Here is a 25,016-nt window from a genome sequence, read left to right as displayed (position 1 = left end):
TTTAATCGATTTTTTTTATTGTCTTCCTAGGCATCGTGGTAGTGGAAGCAATCCAAAGAATACTTTGGGGGCAATATTCGCGGTGGGGGAGCCGATTAAAGTTTAAAAATATCGATATTTTTCTAAATCTTTCAAAAATTGTTTAGGTTTATTTAAAATTTTACTATTAAAATTTTAAACAGTAATGTTTTAATTTTTATATTACAACAAAATTTCATTATAATTCACTCCCTATACAAAAAATGAAATCTTAGATAACATTTTCTTGGGTTTTTTTAGCTGATTATTTTTTTAATTTCATTTAACACAATAAACGTAGAAAATCAAAACAAATTTCTTGGAAGGTGATTTTGGAGTTGGAAGAGCAGAGAAAATTAAAAAATACCGAACTTCATCATAAATAATCAATTCCCATTCCTTAAAAAAAAAATCTTAGGTAACTTTTTACATGTATAATTATTTTTCCACTATAAAAATAAATAATCAATGCCAGAAAGTGTTAAAACTTTGTTGTGTCAGATTTTTTGTTTTTAAATTTATAGCTATTGATACACGATGTTAAATTATATGTATATATACCGTTATGTTCGTTTGATATGTTGATGATGAAAATTTGAATAGTTATTAAAAATAAAACGTTTATTGGTGCGAGGAAGAAAATACTGTTTCCATCAATTAATAATAAATATTGCTGCAATTGAGAACTGCTGTTCATAACGCATCTCTTCGGGTAAACATTTCGTATGAAATTTACCATAGATCTACTGTTTAATAGCTACGACTTGAAAAAAAATGGAACAATCGGAATGGTCCAAAGATCATTCAAATCGGGCGAGGATTCTGAAGAAAAAATTATATAGATCTTTTAGTCTTTTTCTGGTGCATTATACTCGCGTTTACATTATCGAATCGGGTTAAAAAGTAGTCATAAAAGGTTACTTGTCTTCATTTTATTGAAAAATTTCATCGATTTGTAGAAAAAAATTATGATGAATTAACTAATATCACCCAGGCTATTTTGAAGAAAATTTTCCGACCTGTTAATCTTGAAACAGATCGACAGAAACATAATGTGACTAAAGTTAGAAAATGTATAAAAAAAAGTAATGCAGAAATAAAATGAAGCAAAGTAGGGATGCTTTACGCCATATAATTGTAATTTATAAATTCAGAAATACGATGCAGAATAGTATATAAAAAATTTAGGTCAGATATCTGATTATAGAACATATAAGTAGGTTACATCTTTATTTACATATCTCTCTGTGTGTGCCATACACTTGCCATTTTTTTTTTTTTTTTTTTTTTGAGTTAACATAGATTCAATACAAGCTATTACATCTTTTTATCTGCATTAAAACTGTCCACATTACCTTGAATTCCTCCGATTAGGGTAGATTAGAAAACGTTTTTCAGTAAATGTTATTACATTTTTTTTTTTTTAAATCGACACTTTTTTCTGTATGACCACGATAAATAGTTTTACTTATTGACATAGCTTTTCTTTTGTTCCCGGTACGTTTTCATTTTGCGTGAGTGTTTTCGCCTTTGCTGGATCCATTCTGTTCTTCCGTTTTTTCTGGAATCCTTCACATTTTAAGTTTTTGTTCGTACAAAACTCGAAACACGTCTTTGAGATTTGGTGTATTAGTATCTTTTTTTTGGATTTTCTTGACCTGTTTAAACCAGTTGGTTAGTAGCTGTCTTTCTATCGGTAACTTTGTTTTTGCCTGTTCTCATCAAAGTGCCTACAGAAGGCAAGTCTGCGTTTCCTGATCGCGTCTGTCTACCTTCGGTCAAATTCATCACTTTTTCTTGGTTTGCAACCGTCTTCTGCTTTAGTAGGTCCTAGTATTTTCCTATTTATGTTTTCAAGTTTGTTTATTTCTCCCTGGTCTCTAAGGTCGTACATTCGGCGGTATATAGTGACTCGGATCTTACGACGGTCGCGTAATGCTTCGGTTTCCTCAACTTTAAGATATATTTTTATATATCTTCTACGGCCTTTACAAGAAAATTACTCGACCTGTTTGAGGTTTCAGTTATAGATTAAATATGATCGTCGACAGTGAACTTTCATTTCGGATAATTCTTTAATATATGAAGGAAAATCAGTTTGTTTCGTCGAATATTTAAAGGGGATCGATCAAAATCGTCGATCGGTAATCCGATTATAGCAATGTAGATGCTATAATTTGTCACTTGCTACGATTCTTCCTAACCTCTTACCATCCATTTCCTTTATAATTTAAATAATTTTTAAATGTTAGTTGAAAACGTTCTATCGGCTACCGCAAGATAACACCACAGGTATTAACATCAACAACCCAGATGCCATTTTTATGAATCACACGACAATTGCAGTAGTGCTTTGTTTATTGCTTGTTAAATATGTTGTTTTCGCAAGAGCAACGAGTTTTCATTGTCGAACATTATGTTTCAAGTCGTTCTTATGCACGTGTTCTAGACGAATTTCGTGGGATATCCGGATGTGGCGGTACCAACGGTTTGACTATAACGAGATTAATCGCCCATTTTAGAGAATGAGGATCAGTTGCAGACAAAGAAGAGAACTGGGAGACCGGTCGTTTTGACTGATTATATACCGGCTGAGGTTAAGAATGTGATGCGGCATTTGCCTTCAAAAAGCTTGAGGAGACTATCAGCGCGATCTCAGATTTCATATGGAAGTGTTCAGAGAGCGATGAAGCGGTTACACTTTCGTACGTATCATGTTCGCAGTTTTTTTAATAGAGAAGCCGGTGAAGAAAAGCGCGTAGTGTACTGTACGTGGTTTCGGTCATTTGATGACAACTGTGGAACTTCAGAGCTAGACCGTGTTTTCTTCACTGATTAGTTGTGGTTTCACTTTAGTGGCTACGTGAACAGTCAAACGACTAGAATTTGGTCGACTGAAAATCCACATGTGTTACATGAAAACCCCTTACACTCTCAGAAAACGGAAATGTGTGCCGTATCACATCGTCTAATAGTAGGCCCCATTTTCTTTGAAACTACAGCTGAACACTGTTGTGTACTAAGATATTATTACACAGTTTATTGCGGTTCTTGAAGATCATGAACGTGATTGCTGGTTCCAGCAGGACAGTGCCACATATCACACATCTAATGAAACCATACATTTCTTGCACAAGTTTTTTGTCGAGAATATCATCTCTAAAGGATTATAGTCCCCATCTTCACCCGATTTGACGTCTCCAGATTTCTTCCTGTAGGGTTATCTGAAGGAAAGGTCTATAAAACAGACCACACATACTGGAGGAATTAAAGATTAACGTAATAACGGAGATTAACATCAGTATTCACCTGGTCCACAAAGTGACTTCGAATGTGGTAAAAAGAGTTCATATGTGCATTACCGAACGGGGCAGCCACTTTGAACATATGTTGTGAATATAAATAAAATAAATATAAATAAAAATAAATAAAATATGTTGTTCTATACCTGAAGATTACTATTTTTTTTTTTTTTTTTAATTTAAATCATCCAAATGAGTTAGGTAATGTGACTGCATATTAGATTTAATTTCATCGTATGAGAATTAATTGAGGCAATGGTTTCATTTAAGTTTTAAATTTTTAATGATTAAAATTATATTTGAGATTAGCATTTAGTGAGGTTTTCTGCTGTGAACCCCTAAAATTAATAATAATTTTTTATATATATATATTTATATATATATATATATATATATATATATATATATATATATATATTTTCCATGTAACTTTTTTTTCATAAAAACTCAATTTGTTCGTGTGATTTTATTTAAATTATTGGAGAACGTAAATTTTAGTCGGCTCAGGTAAATTTATTCCAACGTTAAAATTCTAGTAAAGGCAGTTCTATACGGATTTGAATACTGCATCGTGGATACCGGTGTTCTGTGGTGGTTGGGTTTCAATTAACCACACATCTCAGAAATGGTCGACCTGAGACTGTACAAGACTACACTTCACTTACACTCATACATATCATTCTCATTCATCCTCTGAAGTAATAACTGATCTGAAGTAATATCTGTTTTTCCTATTTAGCCTCCGGGAATCACCTGGAGGCTAAACAGGGGAAAAAAGGTAAATTTACTCGGTGAAAAAAATTTCAGTCTTTTTAAATTTAAAAAAAAAATTAACTAAAAACTTCACTTCAATATAAAAAACTAAAGCGGTTACCTCATTTTCTTTCGTTTTCTAACATATTTTGATTCTGTTTATTTACTTCAAGCAAGTTTCATCAAGATCGGTTTAGCGGTTCTTCTGTCTATGAGGGGGAAAAATACGAATAAATAATTCGTTAACTTCTTTTTAATTGACTGTAACCGCTTGATATATTGCATGAAATGCGAATTCATCGTGGGTTTTGCCTGAGTAATTCACGAAAATACGTTTTAGGCTTCTAATCGGATTTCCCAAGGAGGCTGTTGTACTTTGGGGGTAGGTTTATTTTAGTTGAATTTTTTCTTCTATCTAGCGCTTAAGTCTGGACTTTTTTCCTTCTATCTTACGTTCGTTTAGTAAAATAAATGGAATAATACGTAATAAAATGGGAAGGCTGCTAATCAAAACAAACGTGTTGTAGTATTTCTGCCAGTCGAATACGTTTAAATTTATATCATTTTATAGTATGAAATTTTACGCTTTGATTTAAATTGTATTAAAAGATAATGCTTATTTATATTTATGGATTTTATAATATCACATATGTGTAGTGGACATATTTGACCTTGAATGGGTTACTACTATATATATAATATATGTATAAATTATAATTTATAATTATATTATACAATACCGTGGTATGAACTTGAGAAATGTTCTATTTTTCATTAATGGGCGTGGACTGTTCTAGAGGTTACGAGTTTTTGTAATGCGATGCGTATTCTTTCTAGGTAGTAAAACATGTCCTTGAGTGTAAACGTTTCTACGTTTTGGAGAACCGCTTTTTAGAAGACATGAATTTTTATAGAAAATAATTTTTTGGAAAACGCAATAAAACCCCACTGCTGAGATATTGTGGAAAGTTTACTTAACTTACTTTTACAAAAAGTAAATAAAAAAGTTCGTTATATTTACCATAGAGTCCCCAAATAAGGTAAATAATAATAATTTTTTTAATGATGATCTTCAAGGAACTTAAAAAAATTATGAATTACCGCCGCTCATTTCAGTTTTTCCTAATATCTCTTACAAAACCATAAAAATCTGATGTGGAACACGTAACCTTGTATGCCTATTAAATTACATTTACACTTTTTTTTTTAAATGAAAAATATATAAAATTTTATTTCATTAAAAACTTCTGATATTTTTTTCATATTTTTTTGTTATTGAATTATTATTCATCTTAATTTTTTTTTTACATTGAGAGTTTATAATTATTAATAAATCGATATATTTAAATTAAAAAAGAAAAAGGATATGATGTCTGATTCTAACCGATTTGCCTTTCCCTAAGATCCAAATATTTCATTAATTAAAATTTTATTTGCCTAGAACTCTGAAACCAATGAAAATAAGTACCTTTTATGATACATCGTTGAAAAGCTCACAATGAGGGCTTATTACTGCAGTTAAGAAAAAAGTCCAAAATCCAATTTTTTTTTTATTTTGGGCATTTTTGGACACTTTTGGTCCAGTCGATTGCAGTCAAAAGGGGAGGTGCACAACTAGATGATATAACAGTCCTAAATCCAGAATTTCAACATCCTACGGGGAATAGTTTTTGAGTATGCGTGATAAATACGTACGTACAGACCTCACGCCGAAACTAGTCAAAATTGATATTTCCTTTGAAATCTGTAAACCTAAATTTTTCGCGATCACAATACTTCCTTTATTTCGTACAAGGAAGAAAAAATGTAAAATGTAATCTTTGTTGTTTCAAGTTCTTTTTTTCATATCATTATAATTTTTGCACTCGGATATTCTATCTTTTAATATTTCATTAATTATTTGGAATTATAAAGCCGACTCTGATCGGTTCAGATAATGTTTGTTCTCTAATTAGTTTGGACAACATTTTTCCCCATTTACGGTGCTATTAATTTTTAAAAATTCATTAAAATTTACTAAACTATTTTATTCTTCGTTAATTTATTTACAGTCTGGTAAGCGTTGTAGAATATGTATTCGTATAACTTTTATATATGCATTTTTGTTGTACGTCATATTAAAAAAAAAGTAAAATAAAAGTTAAAGATAGTCGTTACATAACGATGTAATGGCAAGTATTAAATGATTTTATAATTAATATCTAGTATAAAAGAATGAATTGGGATGAAAGGTTAGTCTTGCGTTAATAATGTTATCTATTCTGTACTATGGTGTTATATTTCATCCTAATAAGTGTTTAATAGAATAAAATTATTTTAAAAAAATAATCACGTTGTGATTAAATTTATGCATTTTTTGTGTTACAGCACTTATTCCATATTTGTCATCATCAGGTATTTCGTTTATTAAAATACATAAAAAAATATGTTGAATGAATAATTTGTTATTACTAAAAAAAATAAGAATGACAGGCTTATTAAAGAAATAATAATAAGCCTGTTATTTTCGCTTGTGAAGTTTGTAAATCAAATTAATCGAGTATGAACTCGATTAATTATAAAAATATTTCTTTTTTTATTCCTTGCAGTAATTAGATTTATGAGAAATGTTCAGCACCCCTCCTCTCCTTTCAGTTGTTCTTGAGGCATACGTTCCTAGGTCTACCGTAGCAAAATAGGCGCTTAAATGTAATGCGAATTTGTGACATGAATTCGGGATGCTAAAATTAAACGAAAATACTGTTAAACCGTACGTCCGAAAACGTTTCATTTTTTACATATAATGTAACGTGTTTAATTAAGAAATAAATAAAATCTAAACACAATTTAATTTATATGTAGGAATTTTCTACGCTTCAGTATTTTTACATATGCTCCTACCTGTAATAACTCGCGCTGTTTAGCGCAATTCATTTGATTCGAAACCGACCAGAAGTCTCTACCCATCGGTTCTTTATGCTAATTGTTGGTCAATAATTTGTGTAGGAAAAGGAAGAAAAATATCTTGTAAATGAATACAAAATCAAACACGTTACTAGTTAATCATTTTATTATCAGCTAAAGTAACCGCACAACATTTTTCTACTGACCTTATCTGTCTGTCATTTACTAAACTAAAACTTTAACATGTTTCCGGCCAGATGTAAATTAGTCATATAAAAGGACGCTAGCTCCAGGATTATAACATTTGATGAGTCAAAGAACTATATAAGAAAGTTTCTTCATTGTTCACTTCAATTTGTGTTTATCGCATAAAATATATTTTTAATAATATAGCGATAAATTTTATTTCTGTGAGTTGTTTTCTATTCTTTTTTCATGTTGTTGAACTTTTGGTGCTATAGTTCGAATTTACAGACTGTAAACGAACAGCCAATACGTTGACATGACAGAGAAAAACTGTACTATAGGTTCCAAAGGTCTGTCGACTAAAAGATTAATTGAATATCACATGTAAAAATTCATATCGGTTAATTTAAACGAAATTAAAAATGAGAATGGTTTTTATTTTTCCAGAATCTATTTTGTTGTTAAATTTAATAAAAATTTGAGGTGCGTGAAATTTAAATTTAAGCGGCGATAAAATCGGTTATAAACTTTCACCGGTTTTGTTCTAGACATAATTCCTAGAATGTATTTTTCTCCGCTTTTCTTTAGCTGCAATTATTATATTTTTATGTAGTTATTAGCCTCTGTGGTTTAATTAACATAACGTTTTACAATAATTTACTTTTTTTAAATTATTGACAGAAGAATTTCGCTCAAAACTTCAATTACACTTTTTCTAAACCGTTATAATTTAACTTTAAATTATGTGAAATTGCTTCAAATTATGTGAAATTAAATTTCCTGTTATTAGAAGCCGTTTCAAATTCAGTTCATTAATGTGACATACAGATATTTATTTCTTCCATGTTAAAATATCATTTGAATTAATATATATATATATATTTTTTTCTTTCATACTACAACTAATTATGCATTATCTAATTCCTCGTATTCAGCTACACGATCGCTGTTATCATCTACTACTATCTTGTATACCTTTTTCTTTTTTACTGTTTAGCCTCCGGTAATTACCGTTCAGATAATACTTCAGAGGATGATATGTATGAGTGTAAATGAAGTGTAGTCTTAGTTCGACCACTCCTGAGATATGTGGTTAGTTGAAACCCAACTACCAAAGAACATCGGTATCCACGATCTAGTATTCAAATCCGTGTAAAAAGTAACTGACTTTACTAGGACTTGAACGCTGGAACTCTCGACTTCCAAATCAGCTGATTTAGCAAGACGCGTTCACCACTAGACCAACCCGGTGGGTTACTTTTTTCTATACCGCTGGCTTTCTGCCTGAAGGTCATTCGTATTCGTCTGTGCTTCATGAACTCAATTTCATCTGTACCGTCACCGGTATGCTAATAGGGAAAGTTTTACGTCTGAAAGCAAAAGCAAAAAATTCAGATGTACGTTTGAGTGATTTTTAAACGGTAGTTATTTTTCCGATGGAAGTCGTTGACATCTTTAGATTCTTCGATGTATATCACAAACTGCTGTTTTTACGTGATCGGGAATCCATCCGTTCGATAAAATCGGGTAATTTTTCGTTTTGAATATTTTTCATCCGTTTCTCTACTTCTTTCATTTACGTGCGACTACTGAAGACGGCAGCAACACTTAAATATCTTCCGTGTCGTGGATCGTACGCACATCGTGTATTCTTAATTTTCAGTTCCGTTATTGTCGGTGTCGTATACTACTGACATCTTTAGAAGTAGTGCGAATCAAGCCGTGAAGAAGTGGCTACTTGGAAAGAACCGTCTTTACAACTAGTTTACAAGGATCTTCATTTAACCGGGCTGGAAATGTTAGAGGAGTAGTTGCGTAGATATAGTGAGGGATACCAAGAGATCTGATTCTTCATAAATATAGGATTAGCCGATTCCAATTTTCCAAAACGTTTATCGTACGTTTTGGAAAATATAGTTGAGTCAAACTGTATTCATTGCGAATACATCACGACTCATCTATATTTTCAACCGTTTGATTGACAGTTTTATCTTATTTTCATTAAAAAGAGGAAGTAACAATGGCTCAATTCAGTCTTTGAAAGAAATTAAAAATTTTATCCCGTTTTGAAATTGGGGTGTTAATTCATTACAACGGTTTCTTCCGTAAATTATTCTGGTTTTATGTTTAAATAAGAGAGGTGTGATTTTGTTTAAAATAAAACCTGATAGATTATATCTTATAAAACTTAATTCGACCGGACTATACTGACAAATAACATGTATATCGAATTTTTGTGTACAGTTTTTGAAATCGGAACATATCAGGGAAAACGCAGAGGGAAGAAAAATTTAACGAATTCAGACTATGTTAATAGGGGACTTTATTATTTTTTTTGTATTTAAATACTGTGAATCGTTTCTCAAAATGAAAACTTTTATTCGTATTAAATTCACGAAAACTTAATCGTTTAAAAATTTCATTCGGTAAATTGTAATCGATGAATCCCTGACGATAAAGCATTAAAAATTCGGTCTACTCCCCATCATTTGTAATGAATTCCAATAAATTAACAAAATTTATAAATTTTCTCGCAAAAGAAATCGTTATTAAATAAATTTATTACTTGAACATTTTTCCGAATAGATAATCCTTAAATTTTTTTTCTTTTGGCTTGATGATATCACCACATAAGCTAGAAGCTTGTGCGTGGAATATGGAATTGGAATTTTGTAGCGCATGAAAAATCCCATGCCTGATTGGGATTCAAACCCGGGATCTCCAGATTGAAGTCCGAGACACTACCATTCCGCCACGGAGATCGGGAAATTAAATGTAAAACCAGTAAAAAAAATTGCTGTTTTTACGATTATTAACTGTAAATTTAAGAAATTATTAATTTTCCGTAACGACAATTGATCACGACTTTCAACGTACGGCAAAAACTTGTCTATAGCTATTTCAGTACGGTTATTTGTATGTAACTTTGATATTTTCGATTAGTCATCGTCAGTTTTTTTCTTATCAGACTCATCGTTAATAGCCCCAGTTGTATACCTCCTGCATATCATCGTTTTTTTACGTGACTCCGCCTGTTATTAAGGATTGTAAATTTTTTTTTGAGCTTGTAAAAATTTCCCTTTAATGTACAGCATGTTATACTACTGAACCGTACAAAAAAAATCAAAGTAGTCCCGAAGCGAATTTTCAGAGTTCATTGTTTATTAAAACGTACGGAAATTAAACTTGCGATTCCTCTGTGGAATTATTAATGCTATAACCCTTTGATAAAAATTGAAAATTGTTTCTTTTTCGCTTAAAACTCGCTTAGAGAACAATGTTATTTTTTTTTTTTTTTTAATTGACGGGCTGAAAAAGTAAAAAGTAAACAGTTAAAAATCAAATTTTTAAAGACGAGAATTTATGAAATTAAAAAGAAAAAAATTGTCTCTTAAAACAATTTTTTCTCTGATTTTTTTTGAAAAAATTAATAGAATCGGTTATCTCTTAACACAAAAGTTATCGCAAAAGTTGAATAAATAATTATGAAAATAATTAAATCGTTTCCAAGTTACATAAACCAGATACGTGGAACTCATGTATGTTATAGATGTGTACATTTAACTTAACGTAAATTTTCAGTTTTTTTTCTTGTACAAAATCAAAAAGTAGAATTAACAAAACTTAGTAGTATGCGGATAATATTTTATCATTACTATTCTTTGTATTAGCTGGCCCGACTTTAAATGATAAGGACTTCAGCTGTTGGTGATTTTATGTAGCCACCATACGGGAAAAGAAAAGAATCTCCAAATGGATTTATACATAAAACCTCCATCAAATCACTTGCTAAAGATACCATAACTCAGATTCCTGCGATTTTATATCACAGCCGTTGGGCCATTAATAAAAAAAAAAAGAAGAAAGCAACGGAAAACCACTGAGGAGTATAGGATAAAAGATAATGGATAGGGATGGATGTAGATAAAAGAACAATCTACTGACGAAGCGACCGCGATATTAGGCAAATAACCATAACCTAAGGCGTATCTTCTGAAGTATTTAATTAATTTAGCCCATTGATTCTCAAACGTTTTCGCTCGCCGCCCACATAGAGAATCAAAAATCTTTTAGCCCCAAAATTTTAAAATTACTATCTGTTAAAAATAATAATTGCAAATTTTGTTTTTAAACTTGGCATATCCTTACATTTTAAATGAAAATAATTAAAACGCATATTTAATCATATTTGGAAATATTTTTTATTAAAACTGTTTTCAAAAAAATTGTAATTTTATAACAATAACAGTGATAGCATATTCAATATAACAATATAATAATTAAAACAAAGTTTTCAATTGAAAAATTACACTTACATTAATGTGAATCTGATGTTCTTTAACGAGTTTCTTAATATCAGGCTCGAATTTACTTAAAAACAGCCGTAAGTCGCCGCATTCGGTAACATGCAGCCAATTTCTCTTTTTGATTAGCACGTTGCTACAGCACTAAATCTACGTTCAGACAAATACGCCGATGGGGTGCTGTCAGAAAACGTAAAACAATCGATCATCAATTTTAGTTTTAAATATCAGGAAAACATAATTTTTGCCTTTATTTTTAATCAGCCATCGCCTTTGTAGACCGATTAAACGCTTCCAATTTTTTTTGGGTCTTCTACCGCTTCCTTGAAGGGCACCAGCTCCCACAAGGTGGCATTATCGCCCACTTTGAAAACGAATGATTTAGCCGATAACCCCAAATACTTTTAACATCAAACAGCTAAGGTGTTTTTTAATAAAAGTTTCTTGCCAAATATTATATTTTAATTCATGATAAGTTTGTAATTGAAAGTCAATTAGATTTATGATTTTTAACCGACTAAAAACTACATAGTCGGTCTTGGATACCCCGCCCTAGTGGTTAGAGGCAGACAATGAAAAGATGTAACCTGTGCGCTGACCTGTCAGACTAGACTTATGGTCGGCGAACGAGGAGGTCCGTTTGAGTAGACAACCCCCTGGGCTGTGCTTTGTTTTGTTGTGGATCCGGCCCAGGGAGTAGGGTGGGGGAAAAACTGACTAAAAAAAAATTGATAACAGTTGTAGGACCCGTCACACGGCTAAAGCCGCGTTTCTACAACTTTGGGTTGTTTTAGCTGATACACGGCTTACACCCATTACTTCATTTAAAATATTTATCATTTTATTTAAATATAATATTTTTAATTTAATTTAATTTAATGATTCCAACTAAAGCGCGCGCGCATACTGTATTTAATTCGCGCGGGGGGAGTGGCGGTACTAGCGGCAATGGTCGGTACTAACAAAACTAATGTAATTCCCACAACTTACATAGAACAAATTCCGCTTGTACGGTCGGCAGACCGGTGAAGCCGCGAGGCTTAAAACACCGTGTTAATCGAGCGATCGGAGTTCGAGACCTGCCAGACCGAGTTAGTTTTTTACACTTAAAATATTATTCATTTATTTAATTTTACCGCTTACCTGAAACAACAGTGCAGTAGTTTAGAGCATTTTTTGGGGTGAAGGAGCGATTTTAAAAATTTTTTTGCAAATGTTATTTTTTAACTGTTAACAAATGTGCCTAAGAAAAATATGACCTTAATTAGGCGAAATATCGAGATACTGAAGGTGATGTTGCTGTACAGCCTAACCCCCTTGACCTTTTAAGATGAAAATTTAACGACATCAATGCCCCATAAATAAAAGTAATCTGACCAAGTTTGGTCAAAATCGGTCCAGTAGTTCCGGAGATATAAGGCGATTTAGAGGCCAATACCGAACACATACACACGTACATACGAACATTAACATCCGGAAAATTTCCATCCGGTTTTTTGGGTTCCTTAACTGTTAAAACGTCAAGATCTGGTCAGAACCGCATATGCCCAAATTGAACCGATTACTGTACTTTTCCTTCTAAAGCTATAGCGTTATCTAGACGGTTTCCTTCTGTGGTGGGGGCTGGTTTTATGTTTTCCAGATAATTTAAACGGATGATTTTTTTTTTTTTTTTGTAACGAAAAGTTAAATCATTTTAAGTAATTCGAAGATATTTTTCTTTTTTTTTGTCATTATTTATTGAATTAAAATTATACATATTTCCGTCTTCCAAACGGGGCTTAGCTCGCGCTCGATAGTAGTATTTACGTCATACTTCTGTTCTTCTTTGTCTTATTTTTAACAAGGGTTATCTTTTTCGCATTTTCCTTTCACATGAACGTCCTTTTTCCGTATGAATAGCGTTTTTAATATATATTTTTTTAATGAAAATAAACTCGCTAAAGTTAGAAAAAAACATTCAATTTTTTTAAATTTCGACTGTGAAGTCTGAACCGAATTAAAGATTCTTTAGGATAAGCTGATCGTAATTATTTTTAATTGATATTGTGTTCTTTCAAGCATCTTTCCACGAAAATTCAAAAAATAAATGAGAAAACTTAGGTAATCAAATTATACAGATTTCTGGATTCCCAAAAGGCTTAGCTTAGACTCGATCGTATTTTCTTTAATTTAACGTTTTCGTATTTTATTTTATATAAATATAAACTTAAAAAATTATAATACTGTAACAAAAAAATTAAGCTAAAAGTAATACCGTTTAATTTTTTTTTTTAAATTTCGAGCTTTTAAATTCTGGGCCAAATCATACGGGTTATTAGTTTTTTACTTGATGCCGATTTATCGAAGTTAAAATTTGAAGGATTAAAAAATATATTTTTACTTATTAAAGATTTTTGAAGCAATTTTTTTTTTTAATTTTCAAGTAAATTTCCTTATTTATTTAATAAAATATGTAATTAAATAGAACCCGTTTCATTTTATTTAGTTATAATTAATTGGAAAATTATTCACTGATGACATTGATTTTTAAGAAAGAATTATTCCACGCGGGTAACCACAACCATACTTTGAGTACGTGTGGCCTAATTGATAACTAGTATAAGCCTGATAAACTGATGATAATTTTGCCAACGACCCGTAACTAAAAGTTTTTTTTATTACATAAAAATTTTAATGTGAATTAGTATTTTATAAGCCAAATAGTCTGTGCGTTCTTTGGCTAATCTATAAATTAAACATATAGACATTTGCAGTTTTTAATATTTCGCCTGATAATAAAATATATACGTCGTAATTTAATTATTGTATTTTTTTCGTTTTGTTTTAATTCTTTGTAAAAGTCATTTAATGATTAGAAGCTGTAATAGGTTTACTTATATTTTCATTGTTGTACCGCGTGGTATCGGATAGTAATGAACTACTACTGAAGACTAAATCTTTAGTCAGATGAATAAAAGTTACTGCTTTGCAAACATTTTATTTTTATTTTACGGATGTTAACAATTGAATACAACCGTTATAGATCGTAAACCGTCAACTAATTAACCTCCATTCATTGTAAAAATACGATCGACAAATTGTGAGTGTACGTAGTTGAAGTGGAAAGACCAGACCGGCCAATGTCGGTAGATATGAAGCCCGTTACCAAGGTGATATTCCAAGGTTGCCTCTCATCACAGAACTGCGCTAGAACTCGTAAGTAGAACACGCTTTTGTTATTCGTGAAGCTTTCAAGAAATATTAGTTCAGTAAATCTTAAGTTTTGTAGCGTAGCATTCGCGCAGGTTGAAAGGGGTTTTTCAGACGCGGATGAGAGAACTATTCTGTTGCAGCGTCAGAGTGGGGGAAAAACACTGGCGACACGCCACTTTGCTCGCGTGAAAGACGCGAGCATGCTTGCGTGTATTTTCGAAGACAGCAGAAGCCTGTTTCCAGACATACGGCTTCTTAATTTTTTGTAATCCTTTTTAAATTGTGTATCGCTTTAATTTTTTATTGTATTATTTGTTTTTATTTTATTTACTTACTAGCCGGCCCATCTAGCCAGAACTTGGACCATCGGGGGTCAGGTAATCCAGGCGAATTCCGGACCCAACTCAGGTGCTCCTAGGGCTTCCCGTTGACAAGGGGCCTATCCCATGGCCGCAGAGCTCGCTTTGCTCACCATTCCCAAATTGCCTTGGGGACCGGCGCCCTGGACACCCGCAGAACTTGTTTCGGTCGCCATTTCCATCTACCCAGAGGGCTCCACCCCCTTGATCCCCGCAATGTATGTTATCCTCATGGTTGTGTCAATAATACTGATAAATAATAATTATTGTAGTATTCACGGTTTATAGAACCTGAAAAAGAAACTAAATTACAAAAGACAGAATACTAGTAATTATGGTAACTTAAGTACAAATATCTTTAACGACGAAATATTCGTAGCTTATTTCTTCGCCGTGGTGGCAGAACTGTAATAATGAAGTAAAAGGATTAATCTGTTTTTTCCTTAATGAATATCTTTAATTCATAACTTCACCCTCTTTGGGGAGCGAAGAAACTGAATTTCGAAACTGAAGAAACAAAAGAACAATCCAAACAATGTATGCATTCTCATTCTCCCGGTAAACCAAAGAAGTTCAAGCGAACATTCTCCAACAGAAAGTATATGGCTACTGTGTTCTGGGACCGGAATGGAGTTCTCTTGGTGGAATTCATGGAACGTGGCGCGACCATCACTGCAGCCTCATACTGCGTGACTCTTCAACGTCTACGAAGCGGATAGGAATGTTGTCATCAGGCATTGTCTTCCTCCATGACAATGCTCGGTCGCACACTGCAGCTGTAACAAAGAAGCCCCTGCAGCGTTTTCGTTGGGAAGTGTTTGATCACCCACCATACAGCCCGGACTTGGCTCCATACGATTTTCACCTCTTTGCTCGCATGAAACGCTGGCTAGGAGGACAACATTTTGGCACAGACATCGAGCTGCAGACCAGCATAGAAACATGGCTGAAAACACAGGCGGTTCCGTTCTATGACGAGGGTATTGGAAAGTTGGTACCACGCTATGACAAATGTCTAAATCGAAGTGGCGACTTTGTAGAGAAATAGCGTAACTATGTCAGTACTTGTTACAAATAAAATTTTTTTTATTTTCACTGGTTTTAATTTCGTGACCGATCGGACCTTGAAAAAAAAATAACCCTCGTATATATATATATTTACGAAATGAAAAATATCTAAAAGCCTTCTCAGTTATGCCAAGAAGCATGGGTAGAAATTTGGTTGGGATTCGGGTAGTTTTTTTGTTTATCACGAAGAAATAAAAACCCTCTTCCTCATTATGTAATAGTATAGATTAATTTTTATTCTGTTTTGTGTATTTTACGTTAAATTATTTTTAAAAAGTAAGTAATTAAATATATAAATAGAATATTATAACGGGTCAATCTTATCCACTTTATGGTAATCCCTTCATGTCAGTTTCAGATAACTCGGATTCATCTCAACTGTTACTGTCATTTGAAATTGTCATCCTTTCAAATTGTCCGTCCATAAACCTATCTTCGTCGTAATTTTATCATTTATCTTTAAAAAGTGATCGCAACATATTTTTGCAAAATTCGGCTGAAATTAAAATCTAATTCTGGATGCTTTAGTTCCAAAAACCTTTTCACGCTTCTTAAAGAAGGCAGTACGTGATTTGTTTTTTGGAAGTTTTATATATATATTTTTTTAAACTTACAAGTCTGGAAATTATCACCGTTTACTTTTACGTTTATTCTTGGATGGATTGGTGTGACTTAATAAATCTTAATCTTTTTTTCCGTTAACAATTAACTAAATGTGTCAACTTATAATCCACTACGATTAGCCACGCCATTTTGATTTTTTAATTAACATTGTGGGATTTACATCAGATTGGTTTATAAATACATTAGTAAACATAAAGATCAGAAGGAAGAATGGGACACATAAAAACATTCTGTCGCGCAAATAAACCGTCGCATCGGTGTGAACGGAAGTCGAGTCTTGTTTTTGTTCATAAACCGGAATGACGTTTAAGTGAGCCACAGAAAATTACATTAATTAATCGATAATTATAAGCGTTATTTGTGTCTAAATCTGGGAATTTGCAGTTATGAAATGCAAAATGTACGGAGGCAAAAACGATGGAGTGCGTTTATTCGTGTATAATTTGTTTTAAAGAAGATGCAAAAGGAAAATATAAGAAATTTTAGCGGATCATTTCTACAGAGAACAGAGGTAAAACCTCCGTAAGAAAACATCTGAAGCGGGAATCGACTTTTATTTCAAAACGATCCCCTTTTAACTCTTGTATGTTGATTTGTCTCGACGATTGAGAATTATATCCTGTTTGTACAAACTAGTAGAGCAGAGCCGTTTTAGCAAGGCGCTTTTTCCTCTACTTACTCCGTATTTCTACTCCACTCCACAAGCTCCTTGCTATAACTGCTCGACTATATATAGATTTGTAGACGCTAAACAGATACCGACATAATGTAAGAAAATTTCGATTAGTCGGTTACTTTATTAAAAGTGGATGAGCTTATTTTCAAATAAGAAACTTTGTGCGGCACAAAAGTCGATGAATATTTATGTTTCTTTGGCGGATACATAAGAATCTGCACGTCAGAATGAAAGGGAGTCTGTCCGTAGGCTCATATCTTCGAAGTGTTCTCTCCTTTCCCTGCCCGTCCCGCGATACAGTATGTGAATCGGCGATTCTGTAATCTTGTTTCCTCAAACATAGATCGGTTTATGAAATGTAGAAGTATGATTTTTCAAAATGAAGATTATGAAAATATATTCTGCCTTTCATCAACAAAAATCTATTTATTACCTACGATGTTGCTAATCGCTTTTGGCAGTTTCTAAGGAACAGATTAAAATTTAACAATTATTTCAGTGATAAAAATTGTCCTCATTTGGAGAATGTATTTGTAAGGAAAAGTAGTTTAAAATGTTTTCAGGTAGCTCGTATATTCTTTACTAACGGATTTTCATTCTATAGTTAATTCAACATTAACTTTTGTTTAATGCGTGATAAACACAGACCTACTTTTAATTTTTAAACATGTGCTGCTATTGCACATCGGTTTATGTTTCTTCAATGGAGACTTACTGTTTAAAGTAAGTCTAAATAGAATAAAAATTTTATTTTTATTTATTTAGAAAGTTTTTGACAATAATTATTACATAAATGTAACTCTTATATTAACTACTTTTAAATCAAGAGTTATGTAATGAACATATATAATATATATCCTTCGAAGGCCACGAGAGGCTATCGAGAATAACCGTTGTTTAATTAGAGTTATTTTTTAAATATGTTGATTTTTTTTTTTAGTATTTGACGTCAATTTAATGAACAGTGGCGGGCGCGTAACATTTCATGTTAACGGTTTTCACTTGCTACTTGCACACTGCAGAATTTATTTGTAGGAGTACGTTGCAAAACAATACCCGTCTACATGTCGTGTAGCCGATCGACATACATTTTGATTGTTCAGAAAAATTATGTTTTTTCTTTATCTAGAATTTTCCACAACATTCAGGTATTGCGTGAAAAAATGTTGTTTATTCGGTTTTCCAGATAATAACGATAATACACAACTATTAAATTTAGTTTGAAATAAAGAGTATGTGCGCATATAATGAACCGTAATTAATTACCAGAAAATCAAGTAATCACAATTATTTTAAATTTGGGAAACAATGAATTAGATGTATGTAATATGTTTGGTGTCATGAGACGTGACATGTAATAAATCGCTAATGAAAATTACAATACAATTCCCTCCCGAAAACACAACTATGAAAGTGAGTAGTGAAGTGGTTTCCTTCTAAACTATTTTGTATCTCAGGTGCTCTACGATTTTCATATAGCCAATACAGATATTAGGAGAAAAGGTGTAATACAACAAATTAATGTCCCTTCTTATGTAGGATACGCTGTTCAAACTCAGAAGGGAAAATTGATGACATACCTTATTATATATTTTTTTTTATGTTGAGCGTATCGTGCTAGCGACAAACATATGATGCAAGTTTATTCATTAGACACGACCATTTGGTAACATGAGTGAGTTATAATCTTGTCATCTCAAAAAAAAAAAAAAAATGGAACGTACTTAAAAATTGTAGATTTAAAAAAGATTTTAGCGATTCGGAACCACCCTCGTTCATTTTACGGTCAATTATATTGTGCCTGTGCACGTCCACCTGTGCGTATGAATCCATTCTAAAAAGAAATTCTTTTAGATTGAAACTTTACTTTGCGTCTGTATAATAAAGTCTTTCAAACTAATATCTCTACAATGGATTTTTAAAACGTATGATAAGGTTAATTTTTTTTAAACATTTTTATGAAATTAATCTATAAGTGTTAAAAATCTGTCAAAAAATGCAAATAGTCTGTTAAATAAACATCTATAATTAGTGTAAATGTAGTGATCGTACTTTTGTTGAAAAACGTACTACAAAAAATTTAATAAAATTATTCAATTCTTAAATTTCAACCTCCTCCTTCGAGTGCAGGCCGAGGGCTGACACTGCTGAGCGGCTCCGTAGGAAAATTGCAGAGACGGTTGACGGTGTCACGACGATATTGGCAGGAAGAGGAAGAAGACAAGTCCACGTCCTTATCAAAGAGGTGGATGTCTACCTCCACAGAAGAGGAATTCGTGAGAGATCTTTGTCTTGTTACCGGGGACTCCGTGACACTTGACATACCCTCTATGAGGCCGGCCTACGGAGCTACTCAGGTGGTGAAGCTGGCTCTGCAACTTATCCTGGCGGAGAAATTATTACATGACGGTCGGGTACGGATCGGATGGGTGGTCTGTAGGGTGGTGCGACGGTCGTTGGAGGAACGGTGTTTTCGTTGCTGGAGTACGGGACATCGGGCCAAGTTTTGTGGTGGCCCGGACAGGATTAGTCATTGCTTTAATTGTGGCGAGGTCAACCATTTCAAGAAGAACTGCCAAGAAGAGCAGTGATTCATGCTCTACCCTCGACCACGTTCAAGGGAGCCGGGGGATAGCAGAGTTGTACATAGAAATTGAGGGGTACACGCTGGAGAGTGTGGAGCTACGGTAGCCCGGACAGCCTCGTCCGGGGGAGATGGGATGCTTTAGGGTTCCATTGTCGATGAGCGGACGAGGACTCCTGGCGAAGCCACCAGGAGGAAATAAAGACCTGGTGGGGGTCCCTTCGGGGATTTCCCATTTGTGGCGAAGGGTTCGTAAAGACCGGAGTCCCGGTGAAGGGACTCCTTCGGGGGTATCCTTACTAGAGGCATAGCACGAAAAGACCGAGTTCCGATTGCCTGGGTGGGACCTTGGGAACGGCAGTGCCGGGCTGAGGATTACTGATCAAGTGGCTTGAGGCACTGGAATCCCCAGGAGCTGTGTTTATGCTTAAGTGCGAATCTGGCTCTGGGGGGGGGGGGCAAATAAAGAGGAAAAAAGTAAAAAGTTTAGATTATGATATAAACAATACCAGGAGATTGATGCTTGAAATGATTCATATTTTCAAATTTAAAAATTTAATCGACAACAAAACGGATATTAATGGTTTAAAAGTATGGTGTATATGCTAATATGATTTATAATCTTATTTAAATGGAAGATAAACGATTAATATATAGGATTAGATTTTATTGTGTAAAAGAATTCCTATTTACGTATATGTATATGATTTATTATTTTTTATCAAATTTCCAGCTTGGCTGAATAATAAGACCAGTCCAGTATTGTTCAACATATGATTAAGTAGGTTATGTTTTTCAGTTATATTTGAGGAAACTTCGAATTTGGACCGAAACGTTCTTTTTTTATTATTATTTTTTTGTGTTTATTTTTGCATAATAAAATTATAAATTGGTTGCGTTACCTTAAGAGTTGTAAAATATTTGTTTTCTTATACAAACAACCGAGAAGTTTCTTTTATGATTTTGTATATATAATAAAACCGACTTAAAATGCACTAAAAAATTTAATAAATACGTATTTCCACTTATTTTAATTATTTAACGCTTAGAATTTGGATAGGTTTTGCAGTTTTTAAAAATTTTTTTCTGAACATTATTCTCCCATTTATTACGTTTTGCGTAAAAAAAATAATAAATAAACAGAATATGTTCGATGTTGTAATAATTATTAATCAGATAAATATTTACAGGTATTTTAAAAACATAACTTATGAACACGATGTTTTCACGTGTTTAATTACAACGGTTGAAGCGTTGTAATGTATAATGTGTTAAACGGTGGTTTGTCGTATTAAACCACATTTTGTTCGTAGTGGGGGATTGATTCGCCAAATATTAGCGAAGACGTTCGTTATGCTGCTTCATTGTTAGTAATCGCGCCTTTCACTTTACTTCGGATGGCCAAGCTTCCTTCGATTCGCTTCTTTCAGAAGTGCTATCATTGCATCCCATTCGGGTTATTAAAACGAGTTAGACGTTGAAATAATTAGTTTTTACAAAACAGTATTAAATTTTTATTTATTTATTTTTTATAATTTTTTTAAAAAAGTTCCTTTTCTTAAAACTTTTCAAATTATTTTACGAATTGTTAATCTATTATAAATTGTCTGTGATACTAGTTTTATTGTTAAACGTTTTATTATTTGTAATTAGAACAAATTTTAGGACAAACATTTTTTAAACAATTAGTATTTTTTTTTTTTTTAATTTAATAAACTATAAATTCAGTTCGGAGTATTTTTTTATTTATGTGAAGAAAAAATAACTGTGATCGAACTTTAGAAAATTTTGTGTGCGTTTTTTTTTTTTTTATTTGAATGGCTAAATTTATTACAATTTTTATAAATTAGTATGCCAGTGGCTAGTCACGTCATGAGGAGATTTGCAAAATGGCTCAGAGATACATCAAAAAAGATCGCCAAAATATTTACCAAACGTTTTGGACGTAAGAGAATTTTTTTATTTATTTATCGATTTTAAGTATGATAAAATAATTGAATGATTGTATTGATGTGTGTGTGTGTGTGTGTGTGTGTGTGTGTGTGTGTGTGTGTGTGTGTGTGTGTGTCCGGATATGAAATTCTCTAAAACTTAAAATTTTTAAAATCTTGTTTTAACTTACGGACTATAGTAATATTTATAAATTAATGGGTTTTTTTCCTTAATACGCAGGTATGTTTATTTTTTAATTTTACCAGATATATAGCCACAAATGATCACAAATTTTATAACCACGACGAGTATGATATGTTATTTTAAAATTTATGTACAATAAATGTTTTGAAGAATTGCCTGAAGACGGTTTTAAACCGAAAACGGCAGTAGTAAAATTAAGAAAAAGAATTAAGTTAAAAATTAAAATACCCACGAATCATAAAGTAAACAAAAATAATTCGTTCAGAAAATTCAAGAAATTGTGTAAATAAGAAAATTCACTGTACGAGAGAGTGTGTTGTCTGTGCGAAAGAGAGGGAGAGTATATTATAATAAGAGTGATTAATCGGTATGATGACTAATTTTTTTTATTTGCGAAATAAAAAATTTTCTGTATATTACCATAAAGCCTCAGTCTCCTGTTCATGATCCAAGGACATTGCAACACCTCCTCCCCCATTACTACAGAAACACTCGCTACATAAACATGAGAAGCCGCTATTTAGCAAAAAAGTTAGATTAAATATCTAAAGATTCCTGCAAAAAAAAAGAAGTTAGATTTGGAAAAATCTAAATTTTTTAATCTCCTTAAATTATGCTTACATCGTTTATGGGGAAAAAATTCATAGCAGTTTAGCGATTTGGTTATATTTAGGGATGTTACATGTTAAAAAAATTGGCATTTTAAAATTATATTAAAATTTTTATTTGTGGAGTTTTTTGATCATCATTTCGTCTCTTAGTAAAAAGAAAGAGATTGCACAGAAGATCACTTTTATAACGAAAAAATAATAATATGGAAAATAAAATTGTATAAATTAATGATTTGTTAAAACAAATTTAACTTAAAAACTTCTACTGTTCAAGTTTTGTAATATAATTTTCTTTTAAATAGTTGTTAACGGTTTGGCATTAATTAAATGGTATCATTATTATTTTTTATATATATAAAATATTGTGCTTATATTAGTCTTTATTCTTAAAGCTAGTTCGACATTTTCAATGTTATCAGTTACGATAAAAAGACCTTTTGTATGTTTATTAATTAATTAAAAAAATTATGGCTGGTTCCTTTCCTCGAATTATCACGTATTGATTTATTAGTTTTATATATATGACGAAATTAATATGTAGTTATGTATCATGCTTTATATTCTATTGATATAACATGCCAGGTTCATGACGAGTATTTAGATATTGTTAGCATAAATTGACTTAATACATAAATACATAAATATAATTTATTGAATTTTCTTCTTTTTTTTATAACGAATCGAGTTACACGTGTTGTGATGTAATTAAATATTTCTTTCCCGGCGAATATAGCTGTAATAGATATATCAAAGGGGAAAGTATGATGATCATATATTTACGAGTATATAATTTTAAATTCAGCTTTCTTTGAACATTTTAATTTAACGTAATTATTATAAAATTTATTTATTTTTTTTTTTTTGGAGTAGTCGTTTTTTTTTTGTTTTCTTTTTTACTAACTTGTACGAAGTAAAGGACGTATTGTAATCGCGAAAAATTTCGGTATTCAGATTTCAAAGGAAATATCCATTTTGACTAGTTTCGGCATGACGTCTGTACTTACGTACAAATGTATCTCACGTAACTCAAAAACAATTAGCCGTAGGATGTTGAAATTTTGGATTTAGGACTGTTGTAACGTCTAGTTGTGCACCTCTCCTTTTGATTGCAATCGACTAGACCAAACGTGTCCAAAAAAGCCCAAAATCCAAAAGATTTGGATTTTAAACTTTTTCTTAACAGCAGTAAGCTCTCATTCTTAACAGCCCTCTTTAAGAGCTTTTCAACGATATATTATATGTGGTACTTATTTTCATTGGTTCCAGATCATAGCCAAATAAAATTTTAATTAATATAATATTTGGATCTTATAATCTTATATTATAGAAGGCACATCAGTCAAACTTCATTTCCTATTTTTTTTAACTTTTTTTAAATTTAAATCTATTTATTTATTAATAATTATTAACCTCTGATGTAAATAAATAATTATTCAGAAATAAAAATAAAAAAAAAAAAATATGAAAAAAAAATCAGAAGTTATTAGTGAAATAAATTTTATGTACTTTTTATTTTAATTCAAAGATTTTTCCAGGAGTTAATAACAATAAATCGATATATTTAAATTTTAAAAAAAGTTAAAAAAGATATATGAAGTTGGATTCGAACCGATGTGTGCATGGCTACATATCCGACACGTTCTCTTCAACACTATAACTAACTACTTGAGCGACGTGAAACAAAATTAATATATAAACTAATATGAAATGCTGATACGGACACCACAAAAAAATGTGATACAGTATGGTGGCCACCATAATGTAATTGTCCATTTTATTAAAGAATTAGAGGATCGTATCTCACTTTCAATTGAAATAAGTTTAAATGAAGTGCAGCAAAAAATGTGTATGCATATGTAATTTAATATGCGTACAAGGAAGTCATGTCGTGTTCAGATCATTTTTTTTTAATTTTGTGTATGTGTCTGTGCGCCCGCGCGTTCTGTTCTATTGATTGGTTATGTAATTTTTTTTTTCAAAAATATTACTATTTTGTACAGCTACATTTTATGTAATATATTTACAGGCCAACATTACTTTAATTAAAATAAATAAATAAAAAATTGTAATAATAAATAATTTTTAATTACTGGATATTATTGACGTATGAAAAGTGCAAAGTACTGGTATAATATATATTTATGCATTTCTATTGTGTAGTTATTATTTATTTATTATTTTTTTTATAAAAGGAAATAATTCGTTTTTTGATTGTCCTTTAGTAGTTATCGTGATTCTCAGTTGTTAAAAAAAATTAATTTACGTATTTAGATTTTTATTTAAAAATGAACTGCTTGGTTGTATTCAGTAATATTTA

General features: G+C 31.8%; 1 protein-coding gene across 8 annotated transcripts in view; it reads left to right on the top strand.

The window, feature by feature from the left end:
• LOC142331610 (protein sprint-like) overlaps positions 1-25,016 on the top strand; it is a 747,263-nt gene that overhangs the window by 709,097 nt on the left and 13,150 nt on the right. The window contains exon 1 of one of the 8 annotated variants that reach the window (XM_075377639.1): positions 14,322-14,644. The exons of 6 other annotated variants lie outside the window; for them this stretch is intronic. In XM_075377639.1, coding sequence (XP_075233754.1) covers positions 14,569-14,644 — 76 coding nt within the window. In that variant the 5' untranslated portion in view covers positions 14,322-14,568. Of the gene's footprint in view, positions 1-14,321; positions 14,645-21,332; positions 21,898-25,016 lie in introns of those variants that run through there. One more of the 8 variants, XM_075377638.1, reaches the window with a different exon arrangement.

Source organism: Lycorma delicatula, chromosome 10 (genome assembly GCF_047948215.1).
Source record: "Lycorma delicatula isolate Av1 chromosome 10, ASM4794821v1, whole genome shotgun sequence".
NCBI lineage: Eukaryota > Metazoa > Arthropoda > Insecta > Hemiptera > Fulgoridae > Lycorma > Lycorma delicatula.
Note: the sequence above shows the minus strand (reverse complement) of the source record. Positions and strands in the feature narration are given on the sequence as shown.